This window comes from Triticum aestivum, chromosome 4A (assembly GCF_018294505.1).
Source record: "Triticum aestivum cultivar Chinese Spring chromosome 4A, IWGSC CS RefSeq v2.1, whole genome shotgun sequence".
NCBI classification, from domain to species: Eukaryota; Viridiplantae; Streptophyta; class Magnoliopsida; order Poales; family Poaceae; genus Triticum; species Triticum aestivum.
In genome coordinates this window covers 170,877,060-170,897,843 of record NC_057803.1, presented here as the reverse complement: position 1 = coordinate 170,897,843, position 20,784 = coordinate 170,877,060, and the positions used below count along the sequence as shown (strand labels likewise).

General features: G+C 50.6%; 1 protein-coding gene across 2 annotated transcripts; it reads left to right on the top strand.

Moving 5' to 3' along the window:
* The first annotated feature begins 129 nt into the window (after positions 1-129).
* Positions 130-16,539, top strand: LOC123085744 (phospholipid-transporting ATPase 1). Of its 2 annotated transcripts, none has more exons than XM_044507440.1 (7): positions 130-1,871; positions 3,379-3,682; positions 14,192-14,876; positions 14,980-15,103; positions 15,198-15,417; positions 15,494-15,952; positions 16,076-16,539. In XM_044507440.1, exons 1-7 carry the CDS (start codon positions 239-241, stop codon positions 16,284-16,286), a joined length of 3,636 nt encoding a protein of 1,211 aa, XP_044363375.1. In that variant the 5' UTR covers positions 130-238; the 3' UTR covers positions 16,287-16,539. The 2 variants fall into 2 exon arrangements, with proteins under 2 accessions (XP_044363375.1, XP_044363376.1); XM_044507441.1 differs by lacking the exons at positions 130-1,871; positions 3,379-3,682 and adding exons at positions 11,563-13,347; positions 13,435-13,744.
* Positions 16,540-20,784: the final 4,245 nt, after the last annotated feature.

Genomic DNA, 20,784 nt, shown 5'->3' with positions numbered 1-20,784 from the left:
GATAACACAGCTGGAGTCTGCAGACCCTTCGAACTCCCCGCCTGTCTCGCGCAAACGACCAAGCGATCCCTCCAAAACCTTTGGCCGATCTCGTTAACTCCAGTGCAGACAAATCAAGTAATCATCCCTTCTTGTTCCTCGCTTGGCTAAATCCAATCTGAACATAGTACTAGTTGCGCCTAGCGGCTGGGTGCTTTAGTTAGTACTACGTACTCTTCCACGTGCTACGTACACCAGCATGCGGCCGCAAGGGCAATTGCCGCCACCACATCCGTTGCAATTGCAACGGCCGCAGCAAGCGACCGGAGCAGATATGGACCCGCCCGCCAGGATGCCGGACCCGGTGCCGTCGCCGATACTGAAGCACTCGCCGTCCGTATCGCGCTCGCTGCGGTCCGCGCCAGACACCTCGTCCGTCACCTTCGCGGCCGACTTCCGGTCGCCCTCCAAGCCGGAATCCACCTCGCCGTCCTTCGACAGCTTCCGGACCGCCCGGTCCAGGCCGTCCAGCGTCTCGCGGTCGTCCACCAGGCGATCCGCGTCCGAGCGCGCCGGCTCGCAGCGGGACCTCCGCGACGAGGACGCCCGGTTCGTCTACATCAACGACGCGCCGCGCACCAACGCGCCGCCGGCCATGTTCCCGGACAACTCCATCCACACCTCCAAGTACTCCGTCCTCACCTTCATCCCGCGCAACCTCTACGAGCAGTTCCACAGGGTGGCCTACATCTACTTCCTCGTCCTGGCGGTGCTCAACTTCGTGCCGCAACTCCTCGTGCTCTCCAAGGAAGCGGGCGTTCTGCCGCTGGCCTTCGTGCTCGGCGTCACGGCAGTCAAGGACGCGTACGAGGACTGGAGGCGCCACCGGTCAGACAAGAACGAGAACAACCGCACGGCGTCTGTGCTCGCGGACGGCGTGTTCCGGCCGAAGCGCTGGAAGGACATTCAGGTCGGCGACGTGGTGCGTCTCGTGGCTAACGAGACGCTGCCGTGCGACATGGTGCTTGTGTCCACGAGCGACCCCACCGGCGTGGCCTACATCCAGACCATCAACCTCGACGGCGAGTCCAACCTCAAGACGCGCTACGCCAAGCAGGAAACCATGTCCACGCCGCCGGAGGCGCTCGCCGGTGTCATCAAGTGCGAGAAACCCAACCGCAACATCTACGGCTTCCTCGCCACCGTGGACCTCAACGGCCGCCGCGCCATCTCCCTCGGCGCCTCCAACGTCATGCTCCGTGGCTGCGAGCTCAAGAATACGGTCTGGGCCATCGGAGTGGCGGTGTACACCGGCCGGGACACCAAGGTGGTGCTCAACAGCTCGGGTGCGCCATCCAAGCGCAGCCGCCTCGAGACGCACATGAACCGCGAAATCATCGCGCTGGCCGTGGCTCTGGTCGTTCTCTGCTCGGTGGTGTCTCTCCTCACCGGCATCTGGATGGGTGACCATGTGGACCGGCTCGGCATCATCCCCTTTTTCCACAAATACGACTACTCTGGGGCTGCTGAGCACGGCCACGGGAGGTACAACTGGTACGGCACGGGCGTGCAGGTGGTGTTCACGTTCATGTCGGCGGTGATACAGTTCCAGGTGATGATCCCCATCGCGCTCATCATCTCCATGGAGCTCATCAGGGTGGGGCAGGCATACTTCATGGTGCAGGACGAGCACATGTTCGACGAAAAGAGCCAGGCCAGGTTCCAATGCCGGGCGCTCAACATCAACGAGGACCTCGGGCAGATCAAGTACGTCTTCTCCGACAAGACCGGCACGCTCACGCAGAATCGGATGGAGTTCCGCTGCGCCAGCGTGCAAGGCCGCGACTTCAGCGAGACCGACGGCGGCGAGGAGGACGGACATGCCGTGCAAGGTAAGCAAATGTTTGTTTTGGTTGAAATTTTCACCAGCGGTAAGCTTGGTTGGCTAATCACCGATTTTGAGCGGCGGCGTTGGCATTATCTGACCGTAAGAAAACTAATACTACTAGAAGACATGTCACTCGCCAGTGTGTTGCGTGCTAGGACGATCGCCATGGTTATTTCGGGTACACGTATGCAGAATTTGAAGTTTCTGCATCCACACGCCGAACCAGAAACGAGCACGCGAGTTCTGCAAACACGCAAGATACAAGCACTGACACATTTCGATAGTTAGATGACCGGTGAAAAGAAAGAACATCTTTTCATGGTTACATGACAAGTACGTGCAATGGTACTGTTCATTACTGATTAGTAATGCCACTGATCGAGTCAAACTTCTGAATGAACTTTCCTCCCCCTTTTTAAGCCCAAAAGGCAAAAGCGAGATGTTCCACTATGCAAAACATTTAATCTACCGGGACCTGAAAATCCTGTAGTAGCTTGTGTTGCAAAACATTTGACTCTTCGGCTGGTCGTAATGAGAGTAGCAATAAGCGGTATCATGCATGCCAACTAGACTTTTTGTACTTTCTCCGGGGTTTTTTATTCGCATATAAGATTTGATTGAAGTCAAGTCTCGTAAAGTTTGACCAGCTTTGTAGAAAAAAGTGTCAACATTCACAATCTAAAATGAATACCACTAGATGTGTCATGACTTAAAGTTTCATATTATATAACTTTAGCATGGCAGATGTTGATATTTTTTCATATAAATGCAATCAAACTTTGTGAAGTTTGACTTCAGAGAATTCTAATATGCAGAGTAAAAAGGACCGGAGGGAGTATGATACGACACACAATTAAATGAGAAAAAGAGCGGGTGTGATTCATATCATGATACCATATCATATTAAATGTTGTACTACTACTTTGTGTCATGCATGACAATTAATAAGGCAATCTAAGATACCAACTTATAATACTCCCTCGGTTCCTAAATGTAGGTCTTTCTAGAGATTTTAACAAGTGACTGCAAGCGGAACAAAATGAGTGAATCTACACTATAAAATATATCTATATACATCCGTATGTGGTAGTCCATTTGAATCTCTAAAAAAAACTTATATCCATGAACGGAGGAAGTGCTATGCATTGTGAAGGTAGTATCATATACTAGTATCATATGCTTCATTACAACCAGCCTTCTAGCGAATGATACAACCTCGGGTCACTGATCAGGGTTGACCGTCATCTGGCCCAATAAGCATAGAATTACCGGACGTCAACAACCAACATTCTTTCGGATTTCAATTTGAGACTGACTGGGTGTATCGATAACGATGAATCCTCACCATCCATTTTCCTGGGATGGGAGCCCGACACGACACACTAATGTTACAGCACACCTTCGTTTGACACCCCAGTTATTTTTCTAGTAAGTAAAATTCAACATCCAATCACGAGGAGAAACGAATCTGATCTGGTCCATGTTTGGCGGGACATTCTGTTTGGGTGCAGCTGACGGCGTGGTTCTGAGACCCAAGACGGCGGTGAATACGGACCCGAAGCTGACGGCGCTGCTCAAGGACGGGACGGGCGCCAAGGCCAGCCGCGCCCGCGACCTGTTCCTTGCGCTGGCGACCTGCAACACCATCGTGCCCATCGTCGAGGACACGGCGAACCCGGCGGCGAAGCTGGTGGAGTACCAGGGCGAGTCCCCCGACGAGCAGGCGCTGGTGTACGCCGCCGCGGCGTACGGGCACAAGCTCGTCGAGCGCACCTCCGGCCACATCGTCGTCGACGTGTTCGGCGCCAGGCAAAGGTACGAGCTCAACACCCCGCCCGTCTACTGCAAAAAAATATTTGCTTCTCATAGCATTGCCGGCGTTTGACGTTGGTGAAATTGATTTGTTTTCTGTTAGGATTTGACTGCATTGTTTGTGGGTGAAATTTCTGTTTGTTTGTTTGTTTGTTGCCATAACGATAAATATGCGAGGTTGTGATGCGATCGACATTGACATTTCCATAGGCAGACGTCATATAGGAGTAGGAGGAGAGACGTTAGTGAGACAAGGGGAAAACTAATGTGTCCAGTTGGTGTCACAAAATCCTGGGTCCGGCGGCTAATGTGATACTCCTACGTCGCTCCGACCATCTGGGCGCACAAAGCGAAACCGTCAACTGCTCCACTTCCGTGCAAGCCACAGGGCAGGTGTGGCTGCTCGTTAGACCCGGTACTATTTCAGGCATGTCAAATCTGATGTTTTTCAGGCATGTCAAATCTGATGTTTTTCATGACAATTTATTGTTATGATGATGACAAATTTAGTTTGCAAGCATAGTAATTTTCTGACAATATAATTGAACCGAGATGGATTTGTCATGTTTGCCAGGTAAACTTGCCATTCTCAAAGAACATCATTTGTCATTAAAAATGTTTGATTTTCCATGGTAAAAACTCTGATGGCAGATTTGTAGTGGAGTCTTTAATCCTAGCCTGCTCAAGCTTTCAATCGAGAGTATATTGAGTATTTAACAAAAAATACAACATTCCAGGTTCCGATCCCACAGAACTATCACTTTCAAAACGGCAACAAAAAATAAATAGATAAAGCTAGTTTTTGCAAAAACTACCATTTTCAAATAGTGATCGGTTTGAACGATTTAGACACGTTTATAACAGGCAGGACCCATCCATCAAAACTGACGTGGCAAGAAAGTCAACTCTTTTTATTTTGATTAGTAAAAGTATCTGTAGCTGGACTTTGCAAATCCGGCCCCTCAAATTAGCCATTCTGCATCCGAGTCTTCATATTTTAACTCTTACATTCATATAAAGCATGCAAAAGAAATCATACGTACTATCTTAGCTAATGTTCGTCGTCGAAGATGTCCACGACGTTGGTGCTAGGCGCATAGGAGGGCTTTGGCTCATCCTCCTCCTGCTCGACCTCATCCATGTAGGCGAGCATCTCCGACTTCTCCGCGGCCTCCATCTCCTGCCGGCGATGACGGCTGGCCTCTGCAGCCGACTCCGAGCGAAGGGAATCTAGGTTGGCCTGCTGCTTCGCCCGCAGATTCACGTCGCCAGCGTCCCCCACATCCTCCTCCTCCTTATCCAGCTCATCCTCCTCCTTCTCAACCTCCTCCTCCTCGTCGCCGTCGTCCTCCTCCTCCTTCTCCGGTTCATCCTCCTCCTCCTCCTTTTCGGCCTCCTCCTCCTGCCCCCCCCCCACCTCCTCCTCCGGATCCACTGCATCCGGAGGTAGCCGCGCGGCGATCCAGGCTTCACACCTTGCCCGGATCTACTCAAGGGGCTCCAGCCGGCGCTCCAGCGTTAGACATGGGTGGGCTCCTCACTCGGCGGCATGGGGGCATGACTACTAGGCGAACAGGGAGTGAAAAGTGGCGGCGACCGCGGACACGCGGAGGAAAATGTGGATGATAGGATTTCGATGCCGATGGTCGACTTAAATAGCCGGCTAGGTACTACACGGCCTGGCGGAGCGGCGCCACGCGACGACATTTGTCTGATGGAGGAGACAAGTTTTGGACCGCCGGGATTCCAGGCGATTCCGCGTTGGACCCCACCGTCAGTCCGAGTGGCGGGCACGCCCGGACGCCCCCATATCAGCTCCATATTTAGGCTGGATATGAGGGGTGTTGGTTAGCCCAGGCGTCTAAGACCCGTTTGAGGCGTTCGTCTGGGTCAGATTTTCATGATCAGGCGGGCATTCCAGTCGTTTGAGCCCGGTTTAAGGCACCCGACTGTAGATGCTCTAAGTAGACTATTATGACAGATGGGGCCAACACGTCAGCATCAACTCTCTTCTTCCTCCTCCTTCTCCTCCCTCTCGTGCATCACACTTCTGCCAAAGTGCATCACCCTTCTTATATTAGGGAGTTCCGTAAGTTGAATTTGTGATGACCTAGTAGTTGTCGTCAGGGAATGCAATCCTTGGTCTGAACCATTTTTCCAGGCATGACTGGACCACCGGCTTAGGGCATCTCCAGTCGTTGGCCCCCCAGGAGGGGCAAAAAATCACCCCCTGGGGGCGCACCGGCGCTAAACCGCGCACTGGGGGCGTGATGCCCCCCAGTCGCGCCCCCCACGGGTTTTTAAAATGTTCAAATTCGGCGCAAACACAACGCAAACACGGGCGAGTTCGTTTAAATTTAAACATATTTTACAAAAAAAAGAAAAAAAACTATCGCGGGCTACCCCCGCCGTCTCCCTCACCGCCCGCCTCGTCGCCCGCCCACGCGATTCTACATGCCGAGGAGGCTGTAGAACCGCGTGTAGTCACCGTCGTCGTCGTCGTCGTCGCCTCCGCCTACGCCTCCGCCGTCCCTGCTGCATCCCTTCCCCGGTTGGCGTGGCGGGTTAGACGGTCCGGGGGCGGCGTCGTCGTCGCTATCGAGGACGATGACACCGTCCTCGTCCTCGCGCCCACGTTTGCGGGCGGCGATCTCCTCCAGGGCCCGGTGCTGCCGGATCATCTCCTCGCGCAGGTAGTCGTCGCGCGACCACCGCATGGCGTCCTTGTCGGAGAAGCCACGCCGGGCTATCTCCTCGTACTCCGGGGGGAGGCTGGACTCCGCCTTGGGCTCGACGAGGGCGCCGGAGCTGCGGGTGCGCGTGCTGACAGGCGTGTCCTGGGGCTCCGGCTTGACGGGGCGGAGGTGGAGGCAGGGAGAGCCGCCGGAGTTGCGGGTACGCGCGCTGACAGGCGTGTCCTGGGGCTCCGGCTTGACGGGGCGGAGGTGGAGGCAGGGAGAGCCGCCGGACGAGGAGGAGGACACCCCGGTCTCCATGCGCCTCGGCGTCCAGGAGCTTCCCCGGTGGCGGCGTGAGGAGCACGGGGGAGCGGGGTACTCGAGGCGCGGCGTGTTGCCGCCCTCGATGTACTCGAGGACGGACTCCAACGTGCGCCCGGGCACGCCCCACCATCGACACCGGCCGACGGCGTTGAACCTGCCGGAGGGCACGACGCTGTTGGTGGCCTCGAGTTGCTCGCCGTGCCGGCGGCGGAAGTACGACTCCGAGATTGGGCTGTCGGGGACGTATCGGGGCCCCTCCCTCGCCGCACGCGGCAGGGACGAGCGGATGCATGCGATCTCCGCACGCCGCGCCGCGCCGGTGGGTACCGGGGGCACCGGCACGCCGCCGGCACTGATCCTCCACGCCCCGGGCACCCGCATGTCTGGCGGGACCGGGTACTCGGCCTCAAAAAGGAGGCGAGCCTCGTCCTCGTGCAGATGACGGCGCCCGAATCCGTTCGCCGCCGCGCCGTCGCCTGGGAAACGCTCGGCCATGCTTTCTCAACTGGTGACGGCGAGAGGAGGAAAGGGGGAGAAATGAGCGCGTCATCGGTGGATGATCGGGGTGAGTCTCTCCGGCGCGCTTGCAGTCGGCTTTTATAGACGGAGACGCCGCGTGGTAGGCTTGGCCGACGCGTTACGCGTGGCGTGATTGCGTGGCGGCTGAGGGACGCGTCGCCCAGCCTTCACTGCGCCGCCCGTGAGGCACCAATGGAGGCTGACCGGCGCGGCAGCGCGCGACAGTTTTGGCATTGATTCGCCATGGAAAACGAGGCGATGAGGACGACGAAGGTGCGAGAAGAGAGTAGAGTCGCTGACGCGGCGGGCCCGTGGCTCTTCGCGCCAAAAACGATTCGCCCGGCGCCCCCAAGTGACCCCCAGCGCACCGGGTTCGGGTTGAGTCCGCCGGCGCCAATTTCGGTCCGAGCCGGCAAAAACTGGGCTCTTGGGGGCACGACTGGACCGATTTTTTGACGTTAGCGGACAAAAACATGTCTGGGGGGCCTTGTTGGGGGCACGGCTGAAGATGCCCTTAGTTATTTGGCTATCCAAAACCATCAATTTGTTCCAGACGATCAGCAACATCTACTAAATCCTAGTTTCCCGAAGCCTACGTGGCAAACAGAATATTCAAAGTCGAGACCTTCTAGCCTCTCTGACCAACTGCGATGCTCGTGTCTAGTGGCAACCATGAAAGCGATATAAGAAGTTTCCAAGATGAATATCCATCCGCGTTTCCAATCAGAGGCGTGGCGTAGAATTGTGACCAATTTACCTGAATTTTATTTCTTTTACAATCTTCTTATAGCAAACGATCATGCCACGAGGCTTTGACGTAGGAAGCTAGTATTTGCATGTACCACACGTAGGGGCAATCAGAGCTGCAGGCAGGCTGACTATTCTTGGCGGGGAAAATTATGCGATGGTTGGATGTGACAGGTCTCGCAGTAGACCAACTGCAAGGATCAATTCCCGATTGTGTGCGGGAATATGATGAATGCAAATGCAACCCCGTCTAGAAGCCGAGAGACTAGTACTATCCGACATGGACGTGTACTCGTACGTGTCAATTAATGGAGGGAAGAAGAATTAAGTCGAGAGAAACTCCATACTGGGTGTGCGCCCGAGCGCACAAAACACGCCGGACTGGTGTAGCATTTCACATGTGTTCCGTGCTGTGTTGGACTTGGACCTTCCCATATGGTTTGCAGGATTGTCCCACAGCTCCCAGAAGGTCAAAATTAAGCACAAGGATGTTACTCACTCTTTACCCTTCTTTGGGTTTTTTGAGCGGGTTTTACCCTTTTTTGAGGGGGTTTTAGCTCCAGAGCGTGCGAATTGGGTGGTGCGCGGCGGCACTCGTCCCGTGCTGCCCAAGGCACGTGGGCCCGTGCCTGGCCCAAAGAGGCCAAACCCGGCGGCGCCTACAAGGCTTCCAAACTAGTCTTCCATCGTCCTGGGCGGCGCCTAGTCTGGTCGGCCCACCTGCGCAGCGGCCTGCGCGGACGTGGACGTGCGCGGCCGGGTGCCATATGTCGGGCCCCATCGCATGCGAGCCATCTTGATGACCCTCCTGGCCTAGCCTACCCGGCCGTGCACGGCGACGTGAGACGATCGCGACGCCTCGAGAATGACTGGCACGGTACCCCACCATCGCACGCTACCCTCCCCTCTGCTCAACTAGTGCGTCAAAAGGGTCTCCGTGCCATGGATTTACCGCTGCCGTGGGAGCTTTTTCCGCGCTCATGGTTATGGACGGGATGGAAAATGGGATCCTAGTGCAACCGTGCGCGAGTCTGCTCCATACGTGATTATCAATGAACCTTCTAACTCGTGTGCATGCGGAATACTTTTACTTGTTTGTATCAATGAACCTCCTATCTCATGTGTGGAATACTACTTTTACTTGTTTGCGCATGGCATGACACAGACTTTTGCACGAGAGTCCGCTCCCATTCTTCATATGTGTGGAATACTAATTTTTTTAACTCATCCTAAGGATTTCAATCATGAATAAATCTTATAAAATTCCTTTCAATCAAAGAAGCCCTTAATACCTTCGTCTCGGTCCAAAATATGCGATGACTTAATAAACCGGCAGTAGTTTGTTTATGTACTATCTTTTCTTTATAATATAGGTAGACAAAAATGTCAATGTAAATGGGCTACTCTAATGGGAGTGCCTGGCGCATGGATGGTTCGTTAGTCCGGCAGCCCAGCCATGGCGTTGTTTAGATCTAACTAATCTGGGATGGAGCCTACACGACACCAATGGATCCGTATCCCATTCACGTGGCTGCCTGTCTTGTATTTCTCCATCTCAAATGGTCAACTTTAGACACCTAGACACGGGGAAAATATTCCATAAACCCCTTTTCGGTCACTGTCTGGCCTTCATACACAAGAAATCTCATCTGCACTAAGTTGATGAGAACACGCATAAATGATTACTGTGCCAAAACTCGTTTGGTCAAAGGCATGCACCCTCAAAATACCTACTCGTGAAGAGTGAAATTCCTTGGTAGTCAAAGGCATGCAACCCTCAAAATACTCGAAATTCCTTGATTATCTGGAAGAGATATACTACAAGAATTGATCCAGTCAGGTTGGGCATAAAAGTGGGCAGATACAAAGGAAAAAAGGAAAGAGCAACTTTGTCCTCTCCTGCGAGCTCCTAAGAACCAGTACTCTGCCTACTCTACTTTCCAAGGACAGATCACATCCAATTATAAAATAAAATACTTTTCTTTGTCCTAGTCAAATCCACTGTGCGAGCGATATGGCGTGGTCACTTCTTCATACATCGTCGGTCATCCATCAATCCATCCATGAACCGCGACGAGAGAGCTCTGAATTTGTGGACAATGCTCCCAGTTGGACCTCTTTTCCAGTTTTGCCATGCTCTGCGCACGGCATAGCTCCTTCCTTTTTTACCAGCTGAGAAACTTTATGCTTTCGTGAGAAGGCCTAAAATGTTTTGACCAGTTATTAGTTCCCTCCCTCTGTGCCTGGCTCTGGTGGATGGATAGATAGATACATCCCAACATCTGCAAATTGCGACACTGAATTTAAAAGCTTGGAGACGAATAGGAACATGCGGGTAGAGCCAAGACCGGTGCAGGAGCAGCCTAGTTTAGTGCAACGTAGCTTGTGGGTTCCCCGCAAAAAAAAAACAAAAAAACGTAGCTTGTGGGTTTGGTCACTGGATTAGACGATGGCGCATGCGCTATCGTCACGCATGGGTTTCTTTCTAGAATTCTTTACAGAGTCCGTCCGTCCGTCCGATGACTGCTCGCCATGTTTACCAAAGCACATGCCGTGGTTTACGGGGACTTTTGAGTCGAGGGTTTGATGTCAACTCTTACATATTGCGCGGAGGTTGAAAGCCGGCCTTGCCAAGATTTATGGCCTCCATCTCCATGCTCTGCTCCTGAAGCAAGCAGAGCAGAGCTATCCTCTGTCAAGATTCTTCCGGGCTAAAATATGATTGCGTCCAACAATTAGGTTATTTATTATGAAGGCACTTGTTCATCTAATGTAGTATTCCATTGCGAGCGTTGACTTGATTCGAAACTAAACTGTGAAAAAAATGCAGCAGCCTTGGCGTAGCGAAAAGTCATCAAGTCAGAGATGCTAGTATTTCGTGATTGCCGTGCAAGTAATGCAAATGAAATGACTTTTCTTTCGCTCTTGGTTTACGTGGGCTTAATATACTCCTACCGGACACGAATATTAAATCTTAAATCTCACCCAAAAAATGAAGGCCGAGGGGACTCCAACAGAAACCGAAGCTTCGCCCAGCACACGGTTGCAAACTGTTCGCCTGTAATTGGGAGGGAGAGGGACCCATGGGTCGCCGGCACACCATGGATGACCGAAGAAATGAAGAAGCGTCATCGATGATCGAGCCATCTGCAATCCATTTGGCGTGTCTGGAAGCTTCGCCATCTCCGCCAGAAAGAAAGAAAGCCGGCACCCCAAAGTACCAACCCGGCGAAAATGACAAGCTTGTTTAGCGAGTCGCCGTCACCGTCTCCCCACTTTCGGAGCCCGTTTCTATCCACCATTTCTTGACCAGCTATAAGCTACCGGCTGCGCTACTCCGAGTCTGTCTACGTATGACAGCTTTGTTTCTGCACTAATTAAACCACATTATTAAGTTATAAGCCGCCTATAAATAAACAAAATTAACAGCTCAAATAGTTGGCTTCATTCCCTTGTCTTCTGTCTTCTCCATCGTCTCCAATTGAAATCCTAATCAAATTTCTACTTGCCTTTGATGACTTGACTAACTAATACCGATTACTTGTCAGACTTTATTTCTAGACTTGAATCCCTTGCTTGTAAGATAGACTATTTGAGTCATGAGACATGAAGAGGAGCAGCCCCGAAACCCAAAGCCTACAGGTCTCTCCCTCGCTCGCTCATCCAAACGGTGCTTTTGTCCTCACCAACTCCCCTCTCCCAGATTTTAAGCGCCATTTCAAGCCCTCAGCAAGATCGCGTATCTTTTCTCTGCTTGCTTCCGCTTCGTCTCCGTCTCCCCCCTGAAATAAAAATTCCTCTGCAGCAGCAGCAGCAGCCCATCTTTAATGCAACACTCGCCATGGTTACTCCCACGCATCCACTTCAACCCAACCACTGCTCTGCTTCCTTCCTTCCTCCCCTGTTTCTGTTTGTTTCTTGAACCCAAACCCAGCTTGTGCCCCGTTCAAAATCGGACTTTGCCGAGCGTCGCCATGGGCGGGGATTCGAGGTTCTCCCACTGACGCGGCTGGTCCGGCCGGTCAGCGACAGCGCGCGCCATGGCCGAGGACCATGGATCGTCGCGGCACATGTCGTCCATGTCCATGTCGCACAAGGAGCTGGGCGACGACGACGCGCGGGTGGTGCATGTGGGCGACCCGGAGCGCACCAACGAGCGCCTCCAGTTCGCCGGGAACGCCGTGCGCACCGCCAAGTACTCGCCGCTCACCTTCCTGCCGCGGAACCTGTTCGAGCAGTTCCACCGCCTCGCCTACGTCTATTTCCTCGTCATCGCCGTGCTCAACCAGCTCCCCCAGCTCGCGGTCTTCGGCCGCGGGGCCTCCGTCATGCCGCTCGCCTTCGTCCTCGCGGTGACCGCCGTCAAGGACGCGTACGAGGACTGGCGACGCCACCGCTCCGACCGCGCCGAGAATAACCGCCTCGCCGCTGTCCTGTCCCCCGGCGCGGCCGCCCAATTCGTCCCCACCGAGTGGAAGCACGTCCGCGTCGGCGACGTCGTGCGGGTCGGTGCCAACGAGTCGCCCCCGGCGGACATGGTCCTCCTGGCCACCAGCGACACCACCGGCGTAGCCTACGTGCAGACGCTCAACCTTGACGGCGAGTCCAACCTAAAGACTCGCTACGCTAAGCAAGAGACGCTGACGACGCCGCTCGAGCATCTCGCCGGCGCCGTCGTCAGGTGCGAGCGCCCGAACCGTAACATTTACGGCTTCCAGGCCAACCTGGAGCTCCAGGGGGAGGGCCGCCGGATACCGCTGGGCCCGTCCAACATCGTGCTGCGCGGCTGCGACCTCAAGAACACGTCCTGGGCCGTGGGCGTGGTGGTCTACGCGGGGCGCGAGACCAAGGCGATGCTGAACAACGCGGGCACGCCGACCAAACGCAGCCGCCTGGAGACGCACATGAACCGCGAGACGCTCTTCCTCTCCGGCATCCTCATCGCGCTCTGCTCGGCCGTGGCCACGCTCTCGGGCGTGTGGCTGCGCACCCACCAGACCGACCTGGAGCTCGCGCAGTTCTTCCATAAGAAGGACTACCTCAAGGTCGGCAAGGAGGACAACGAGAACTACAACTACTACGGCATCGCGGCGCAGATCGTGTTCAACTTCCTCATGGCGGTCATCGTGTTCCAGATCATGATACCCATCTCGCTCTACATCTCCATGGAGCTGGTGAGGCTCGGTCAGGCCTACTTCATGATCCGGGACGCCAAGCTGTACGACGCGTCGTCCGACTCGAGGTTCCAGTGCAGGGCTCTCAACATCAACGAGGACCTGGGGCAGGTCAAGTGCGTCTTCTCCGATAAGACCGGCACGCTGACGCAGAACAAGATGGAGTTCCGGTGCGCGAGCATCGACGGCGTCGATTACAGCGACGTCGCACGGCAGCGACCTGTCGGTAGGGCTAGCTTCTCTCTCACTCTCAGTAAATTCTATCCAGTGGAGGAGTCTGGGCTGGGGTTTGATGGCCTTTGATTCATGGCAGAGGGCGAGCCGGCTTGGGCGCCAAAGGTGCCGGTGAAGGTCGACAGAGAGGTGATGGAGCTGGTGAGGAACGGGGGTGCTACAGAGCAAGGGATGAACGCCGGCGAGTTCTTTCTTGCCCTGGCAACGTGCAACACCATTGTTCCTTTGATCCTTGATGATGGCCCTGACCCAAAGAAGAAGGTGATTGACTACCAAGGCGAGTCGCCGGACGAGCAGGCGTTGGTTTCTGCCGCCGCGGCCTATGGCTTTGTGCTCGTGGAGCGAAGCTCCGGGCACATTGTCATTGACGTCCTTGGTCAGAAGCAGAGGTATACATCATCATTCATGATAGATTTGCATGGGAAATAAGGACAAATTGACCATGGGAATTTTGCTTTCATTTCATGATATACAGTTTGCCGTTAGTTTGTGTCTTCTAGTACGTACTAGTTGGGGAGGTTTCGTTGGTTTGTGGCCGTTGCTTGCATCTCTTTTTCTGGGCCTGCACGGCATGTGCTTCAGTCCATTTGTGGTAGTAGCAAGGCAACCGCAGAACTTCAGATATTGCTTCACCTAAACTAACATTGGTTGATGACTGCAATAGGTTTCCTTAGTTTTTGCGTACATTCAGAATGCCTGCAATAGGTTTCCTTAGTTTTTGCGTACATTCAGAATGCGCAACATATGCTTCGTTTTGCTTCAGTCCTTTGTGCATCTGGCCATTACTAATAACTTTCACAAAACATTTAATCGCCTTTACCGGACTTATTCTGCAGGTTTGACGTCCTTGGTCTTCATGAGTTTGACAGCGACCGCAAGAGGATGTCAGTTATAATTGGCTGCCCGGACAAGACTATCAAGCTGTTTGTAAAAGGTGCAGATAGTTCCATGTTTGGAATCATCGACAAAACACTGAATCCAGATGTTGTCCAGGCAACTGAGAAACATCTCCATTCATATTCGTCAGTCGGCCTGCGAACCCTCGTCATCGGCGTGCGGGAACTTAGCCAGTCAGAGTTTCAGGAGTGGCAAATGGCTTACGAGAAGGCTAGCACTGCATTATTAGGCAGAGGCAATCTCCTACGCAGTGTGGCCGCCAACATTGAAAGGAACATGCGCCTGCTGGGAGCCTCCGGTGTCGAAGACAAGCTGCAAGATGGAGTTCCTGAAGCAATTGAAAAACTAAGGGAAGCAGGGATTAAGGTTTGGGTTCTGACAGGTGACAAACAAGAAACTGCCATCTCCATTGGCTATTCCTGCAAGCTTTTGACAAGGGACATGACACAGATTGTGATCAACAGTAATTCAAGAGAGTCGTGCAGAAAAAGTTTGGATGATGCAATCTCCATGGTAAACAAACTCCGGTCACTGTCTACAGACTCCCAATCTAGAGTTCCCCTCGCTTTGATCATTGACGGTAACAGTCTCGTCTACATTTTTGACACAGAACGGGAGGAGAAGGTATGCAATCACACTAGCATCTCTATAAGTGCAGTGATTTTCCCGCAAAAGGAAAAACAGAGTCATTTTCTTATAAATAACCCATGAAATGTCAATTTTCCAGCTTTTTGAAGTCGCGATAGCATGCGATGTTGTTCTATGTTGTCGAGTGGCTCCTCTACAGAAGGCTGGGATTGTTGATTTAATAAAGAAGCGAACAAGTGACATGACTCTAGCTATTGGAGATGGTACATTTTTTGTTTCAAACTAGTTCAGCACTTTCATCTTTTTCTCTGAGTTATTTGTTTTTTGTTATTAATCTGAAGAAGTATCATTTTTCAGGTGCAAATGATGTATCCATGATCCAAATGGCCGATGTTGGCATTGGCATCAGTGGTCAAGAAGGAAGGCAAGCTGTGATGGCTTCAGATTTTGCCATGGGGCAATTTAGATTTTTGGTCCCACTGTTGTTAGTTCATGGCCACTGGAACTACCAGAGAATGAGCTACATGATCCTATACAACTTTTACAGAAATGCTACTTTTGTCTTTGTGCTTTTCTGGTAAGTGCATTCCTTTATTACCAGGTTTGTTCAATCTGCACTTAGAAATATACCTAAACCACGATAATCATTGCAGGTATGTACTTTACACTGGTTATACCCTGTCAACAGCAATAAATGAGTGGAGCAGTGTGTTATACTCTGTGGTCTATACCTCTGCGCCGACTGTCATTGTCGCCATTCTCGACAAGGATCTGAGTCGAAGGACATTGCTGAAATATCCCCAACTCTACGGTGCGGGGCAGCGCGAGGAGAGTTACAACCTAAGACTGTTCATTTTCATCATGGTGGACTCCGTTTGGCAGAGCCTCGCAGTTTTCTTCATCCCTTACGCCGCATACAAAAACAGCGCAATCGACAGCGCTAGCCTGGGAGACCTGTGGACACTGTCTGTTGTCATTCTTGTCAACATTCACCTTGCCATGGATGTCATCAGATGGACTTGGATCACTCATGCAGCAATATGGGGCAGTATTGTGGCGACATGGATTTGCGTCATCATCATAGACTCCATACCCACCTTGCCCGGTTTCTGGTACATACTCGTCCTTATTGATCCTTATTATTTGCTCGCCTATTGGAAAAAAAGGAAACCTACATGCTCTTCAAATTTGAAACAGTATCCCACATGATTTCTGATTCTCTAACTGAACCACAGGGCAATCTACGAGGTGATGGGAACTGCATTGTTCTGGGCGTTGCTTCTTGCGGTGATTGTGGTTGGAATGATCCCTCATTTTGCCGCAAAGGCCATCAGGGAACATTTCATGCCCAATGACATCCAGATTGCCAGAGAGATGGAGAAGTCACAAGATTCTCGTGATGTTAATCATCCAGAAGTCCAGATGAGTACATCCACTCGAGCTTAGGAGTAGGGGATCTTTGTTCATTCGCGTAGGCTAGAGTTACACCTTTCTCTTTCTGAAGAAATTACACCTTTTCCTTGGTTCTTTTTGTTGTGTGTATATAAAGCAATTCTTTCGGCAGTGAGCATGCTTCTTGTTGCTTGCTACCCTGTCAACTATCCAAAGGATAGATTTCTTGTAGCCATGCTGTGCATCCGCCTGCATTTTTTGTTGTTAATTTATATGAAAAGAATCGTACAGGAGTTAACTGTACATATTCAGGGACTGATTTATTTTATGAAGATTCTGAAACGGATGATACTGATTTCCGAGAGCTAACGTAGAAGCATTGCGTTTGTTGGGTGCACACATAGACATGGGGAACAACAATATGTTTTTATCTGTCTAGCAGATCCCTCATATCGCGATACTATAAAATCAATTTATGGTTCCTTGTACTGCTTCAAAAAAAAAATTATGGTTCCTTTTTTTTTTTTGCGAAAATTTATGGTTCCTTGTAAACTGTTTTTGTAGTATGAAACTGACTCGGCTCGAACAGATACTAAAAACTGTACTATAAGCAAAAGAAATATTATAATTTCCTCTCCTTTTTTTTGAGTTGTATAATTTCCTCTTCTCTTCCCCAACGTCCGCCACCGGCCAGACGTGGCCCAAAAGTAGCCGCCCCACGCTCGGCCACCGCCATCAGGCCAGCCCACCTCCTGCGCCAGATCCCGGCGGCCTCCCGCGCCCGCATCCATGGTCGGTCGCGTCTCCTGCGCCACTCGCGTTTCCGACAGCCGCCCATGCTGCGTGACGCCACTTGCGTCCAGGCCGCTTACTCAGGCGCCGCTCGGGTCGGACGCTGCCGAGGTCCTTCGCCTGCTCCCTGCTCGCGCGCTGCGCCGCCAGACCACCTACTCCGACGTTGGTTCGTTTACGGTTGACCTAAAAATCAACTCGAAAACTACAAGTACTAGATGATACCTCGCGTGTTGCTGCGGGAATTCTTAGGACATAGCCATGATGGTAGATAAATTGAACAACTTTTTGCATAGTGTATTTACATACTTAAGATAAAAATTTTACAATGGATACTTGATATAAATATAAATATTGCAAAATGTGAAATATGCTATCTTTTTTATTAAATACAGGACATAAGCAATCTCATGTGACTTACATGAATATTAACGTATATCAACATGGATTCTGAAATAGACACAATATGAAAGGTTATGTACAAATGCCTTTTTTGGATAGTTATTGTAGTTGTTGTCGTAAATCAATCTTCATATCTGCATGCTTACGATCTACACAAAGAATGATAACTACACACAAATAGTGACCATTATAGTTGCTTGCAATACGTGACAGTGAATGGTGGAGGTCCAATATCAAGAAAAAGAACAAATTCCTTCTCTGTCATTTTCACCAAAGTGAGGCCAATTTCTTTGTCTGAAAAGAGCATGACTTATAATAAGAACCGAGACCCAAATTATAGCATTGAAATCAGAATTTGTTTGCGACAAAAAGAAACTATGCATGAAAACGTGTAAGCTACATTCCTCGGCGCCCATGATGCACCCAAGTAGTACACAATGCATCGGATCATCCTATGTTGTCTTCCCAGGCAAGTTTACCCTTAGCTGCAGTCAACACGTTCCCAGCATCAGATGAGTCAAAAACTGCTCTACGTTAATAACACAATATACATGTTAAAGATTTGTATAATGATAATTGGGTCATAATGAGAAATTTTCCTTTCATCATTGACACACCAGTAGCTAGCTGCTTGGTTCGGTGCACATAATGGACATCAACTTATTTGTACCAATTAAAAGACCAACATCAGAATGGCCTAGATTGGTTGAAGTGAAATAAACTTCTCATGCTGTAGTATGTGTGAAGAGTCAGAGCAGCACTTACTATATAAATATAATATTCCCAGATGGATAACAGCAACAATCCAGTAGAAACAATGAAGAAGAATCCACAAACCGTAGATGTATCCACCAGATAAATCTACAGAAAGAAAGGAATAGGAAGAAAATAGAGTGTTGGATCAGGTGCTCGTGGTTGTCACCATGTCATGGGCTCATGGCAAATGCTTGAGTCAGAGCAGATCGACCTTGGCGTGGGATTTCCTAACGGCGCTGCTATACACACGACAACCCAGCAGCCGACTCATGGACGATCCTATGTGGCAGCTCCAACCGCGTCCGTGAACGCAGGAGGCGATTGGTTTTGTTTTTTTAGCTGATGCGTAGAGAAGGCATCGTTCGCAGATCGTTCATGTGTATCGTGTGTGAAGCAATTCCGATTTCCTAACGGCATGCAGGAGCAGATCGGCCTGGACCACCGTGGAGATGAGGCGACGACGGAGCAGACCCTCGTCCTCACCGTCAGCTTGCTATCTGCGTGGGGTTCTCTGACGGCGTGTAGGAGTAGATCAGCCTCAACCTTGGTGGAGATGAGGCAACAGTGAGCAGCCCTTGGTCCTCGCCATCTACTCGTCTACCTATGGATCGGGAAAGGAGGCCTCACCATGGTTGGGGTAGGAGCAGGAGGGTACCAGAGTTCTCCACCTCGCGCAATCCTCCTCCTCGACCTCGCGCAGGGTTGGATCGGGAGGAGAGGAGATGGGGAGGTGGGACGAAGGCCTCTTGGCGTGACTCGCGCAGGGGCTGGACAATGGGGAGGGGATGGATCAGGGTATGCGCGCAGGGGCTGGACAATGGGGAGGGGATGGATCAGGGTATGAAGAGGGAGGGCTGGGGCATCCTGCATCCATCGGCTGCGCTCGTGATGCAACAGCAGCGGGTAGGTGCGAGGCAGACGGCGGCCGTGCTTGGTGCTTCGTGTAGGCACCAATGCACATCTATTTATGATTGATGGATGGAAGACGAAAAGGAACAATTACGTTATGGGAAAGAAAAGAAAAGGTCCGCCTTTATTCAGTGGAGAAGATGAATAGGATGAGATAGAATTAGTGGATGGGCAGTTAATTGGCGTACAACCATGCGTTGTGTAGAAGGCAGCGACTCCTCCACCATGCCGGGGGCAAGAGCAAAGGGATGAGGTGGTGCATGAACCTGGAACGAAAATCATTAGATGGGCTGACGTGGTTGCATGGCTGAGGTGGATAGCTTGCATGTGGAGATAAATAAGGTAGTGGGGATGAATCTTTTAGGTATATAGGATGAGGTATATAGGTGATAATATGCGGGGACCTACAAAATATTTATTGGGATCTGCCGTGTATTACGGGATCTATTGGGTATGTTTTCTTCAACTAAAACTACAAATTTAAAGGTTTGACCATTTTTATTGGATCTGCTAGAGAGCATCTCTAATCGTTTCCTTATAATTTAGAGGAGTATATGGCATCTTATACTTTAGAGGAGTATATGGCATCTTATACTTTAGAGGAGTATATTTGCTCCTCTAAAAAATGTGGTTTCTAACAGAACCACTAAACTTAACTCTTTGAAAAAATTGAACACAAATTCAGTGCAAATTGGATTCAAAATACTTCACGGAACTTGATTTGAACTCGACTCAACCTTGCATAAACTCTTTTACACAACATTTTTTGAAGCGTATATGTAGATTGCCTAGCTCTTTTCATCAGTTCAGACTTTTGGTTGCGTTGGCTAGTGCATGAAGCTTAATGTTATTTGTGAGATGCGTTGGAATTTTCCCTGGAGAGGAAGGGTGAATCAATATAGTAGCTGATAAGTATTTCCCCCTGCGAGAACCAAGGTTATCGAACCAATAAGAGAATCACACAAACCCTAGTGAACAGTGTTAAGTTTCATGCACTAGCCGACGCAACCAAAAGTACGAACTGATGTAAAGGGCTAGTGCAATCCACATATATTGTAACATCATCTCTCACGTGTGATAACATGGACACAAAGGGGGCTACCCACAATTTTTAATAAATTGCAAAAGTCAGTATTTGAACTTAAGACCTTAGCTCAATACCATGTTAAGCTTCATGCACTAGCCAACGCGACCAAAATTCCGAACTGATGGAAAGGGCCAGTGCAATCCACATATAGTGTAACAAACAACACCTACACACATAAAAACAAATACTTGCACCCAACGCGGACAAGAGGGTTGTCAATCCCCTTCAACTCGTTACTTGCAAGGATCAAATCTTGTATAGGTAGATAGATAAATTGCAAAACAAAATAAAAAGAGTAAAATTGCAGCAAGGTATTTTTGCTTTTAGTAATATGATTAAAGTAGACCCGGGTCATAGTATTCACTAGAGGCTTCTCTCTCGAAACAATAGCATACGGTGGGCAGACAAATTATTGTTAGGCAATTGATAAGAAAATACATAGTTATGATGTTATTCATGGCAATAATCATGTATATAAGCATCACGTCCATGACAAGTAGACCGAAACTACTTTGCATCTACTGCTATTACTCCACTTCGAGAGTGCTTCTATACTTGCCTCTCTAGGTATTAAGTTCATAACAAACAGAGTAACGCATGAAGTAT

Excerpts from the sequence above, each read along its gene's own strand:
- LOC123085744 (XM_044507440.1), top strand. The coding sequence starts at position 239 with ATGCGGCCGCAAGGGCAATTGCCGCCACCACATCCGTTGCAATTGCAA. Across the intron at positions 14,877-14,979 it reads ACACAGAACGGGAGGAGAAG|CTTTTTGAAGTCGCGATAGC; the intron begins GTATGCAATCAC and ends TCAATTTTCCAG. Across the intron at positions 15,953-16,075 it reads CCCACCTTGCCCGGTTTCTG|GGCAATCTACGAGGTGATGG; the intron begins GTACATACTCGT and ends ACTGAACCACAG.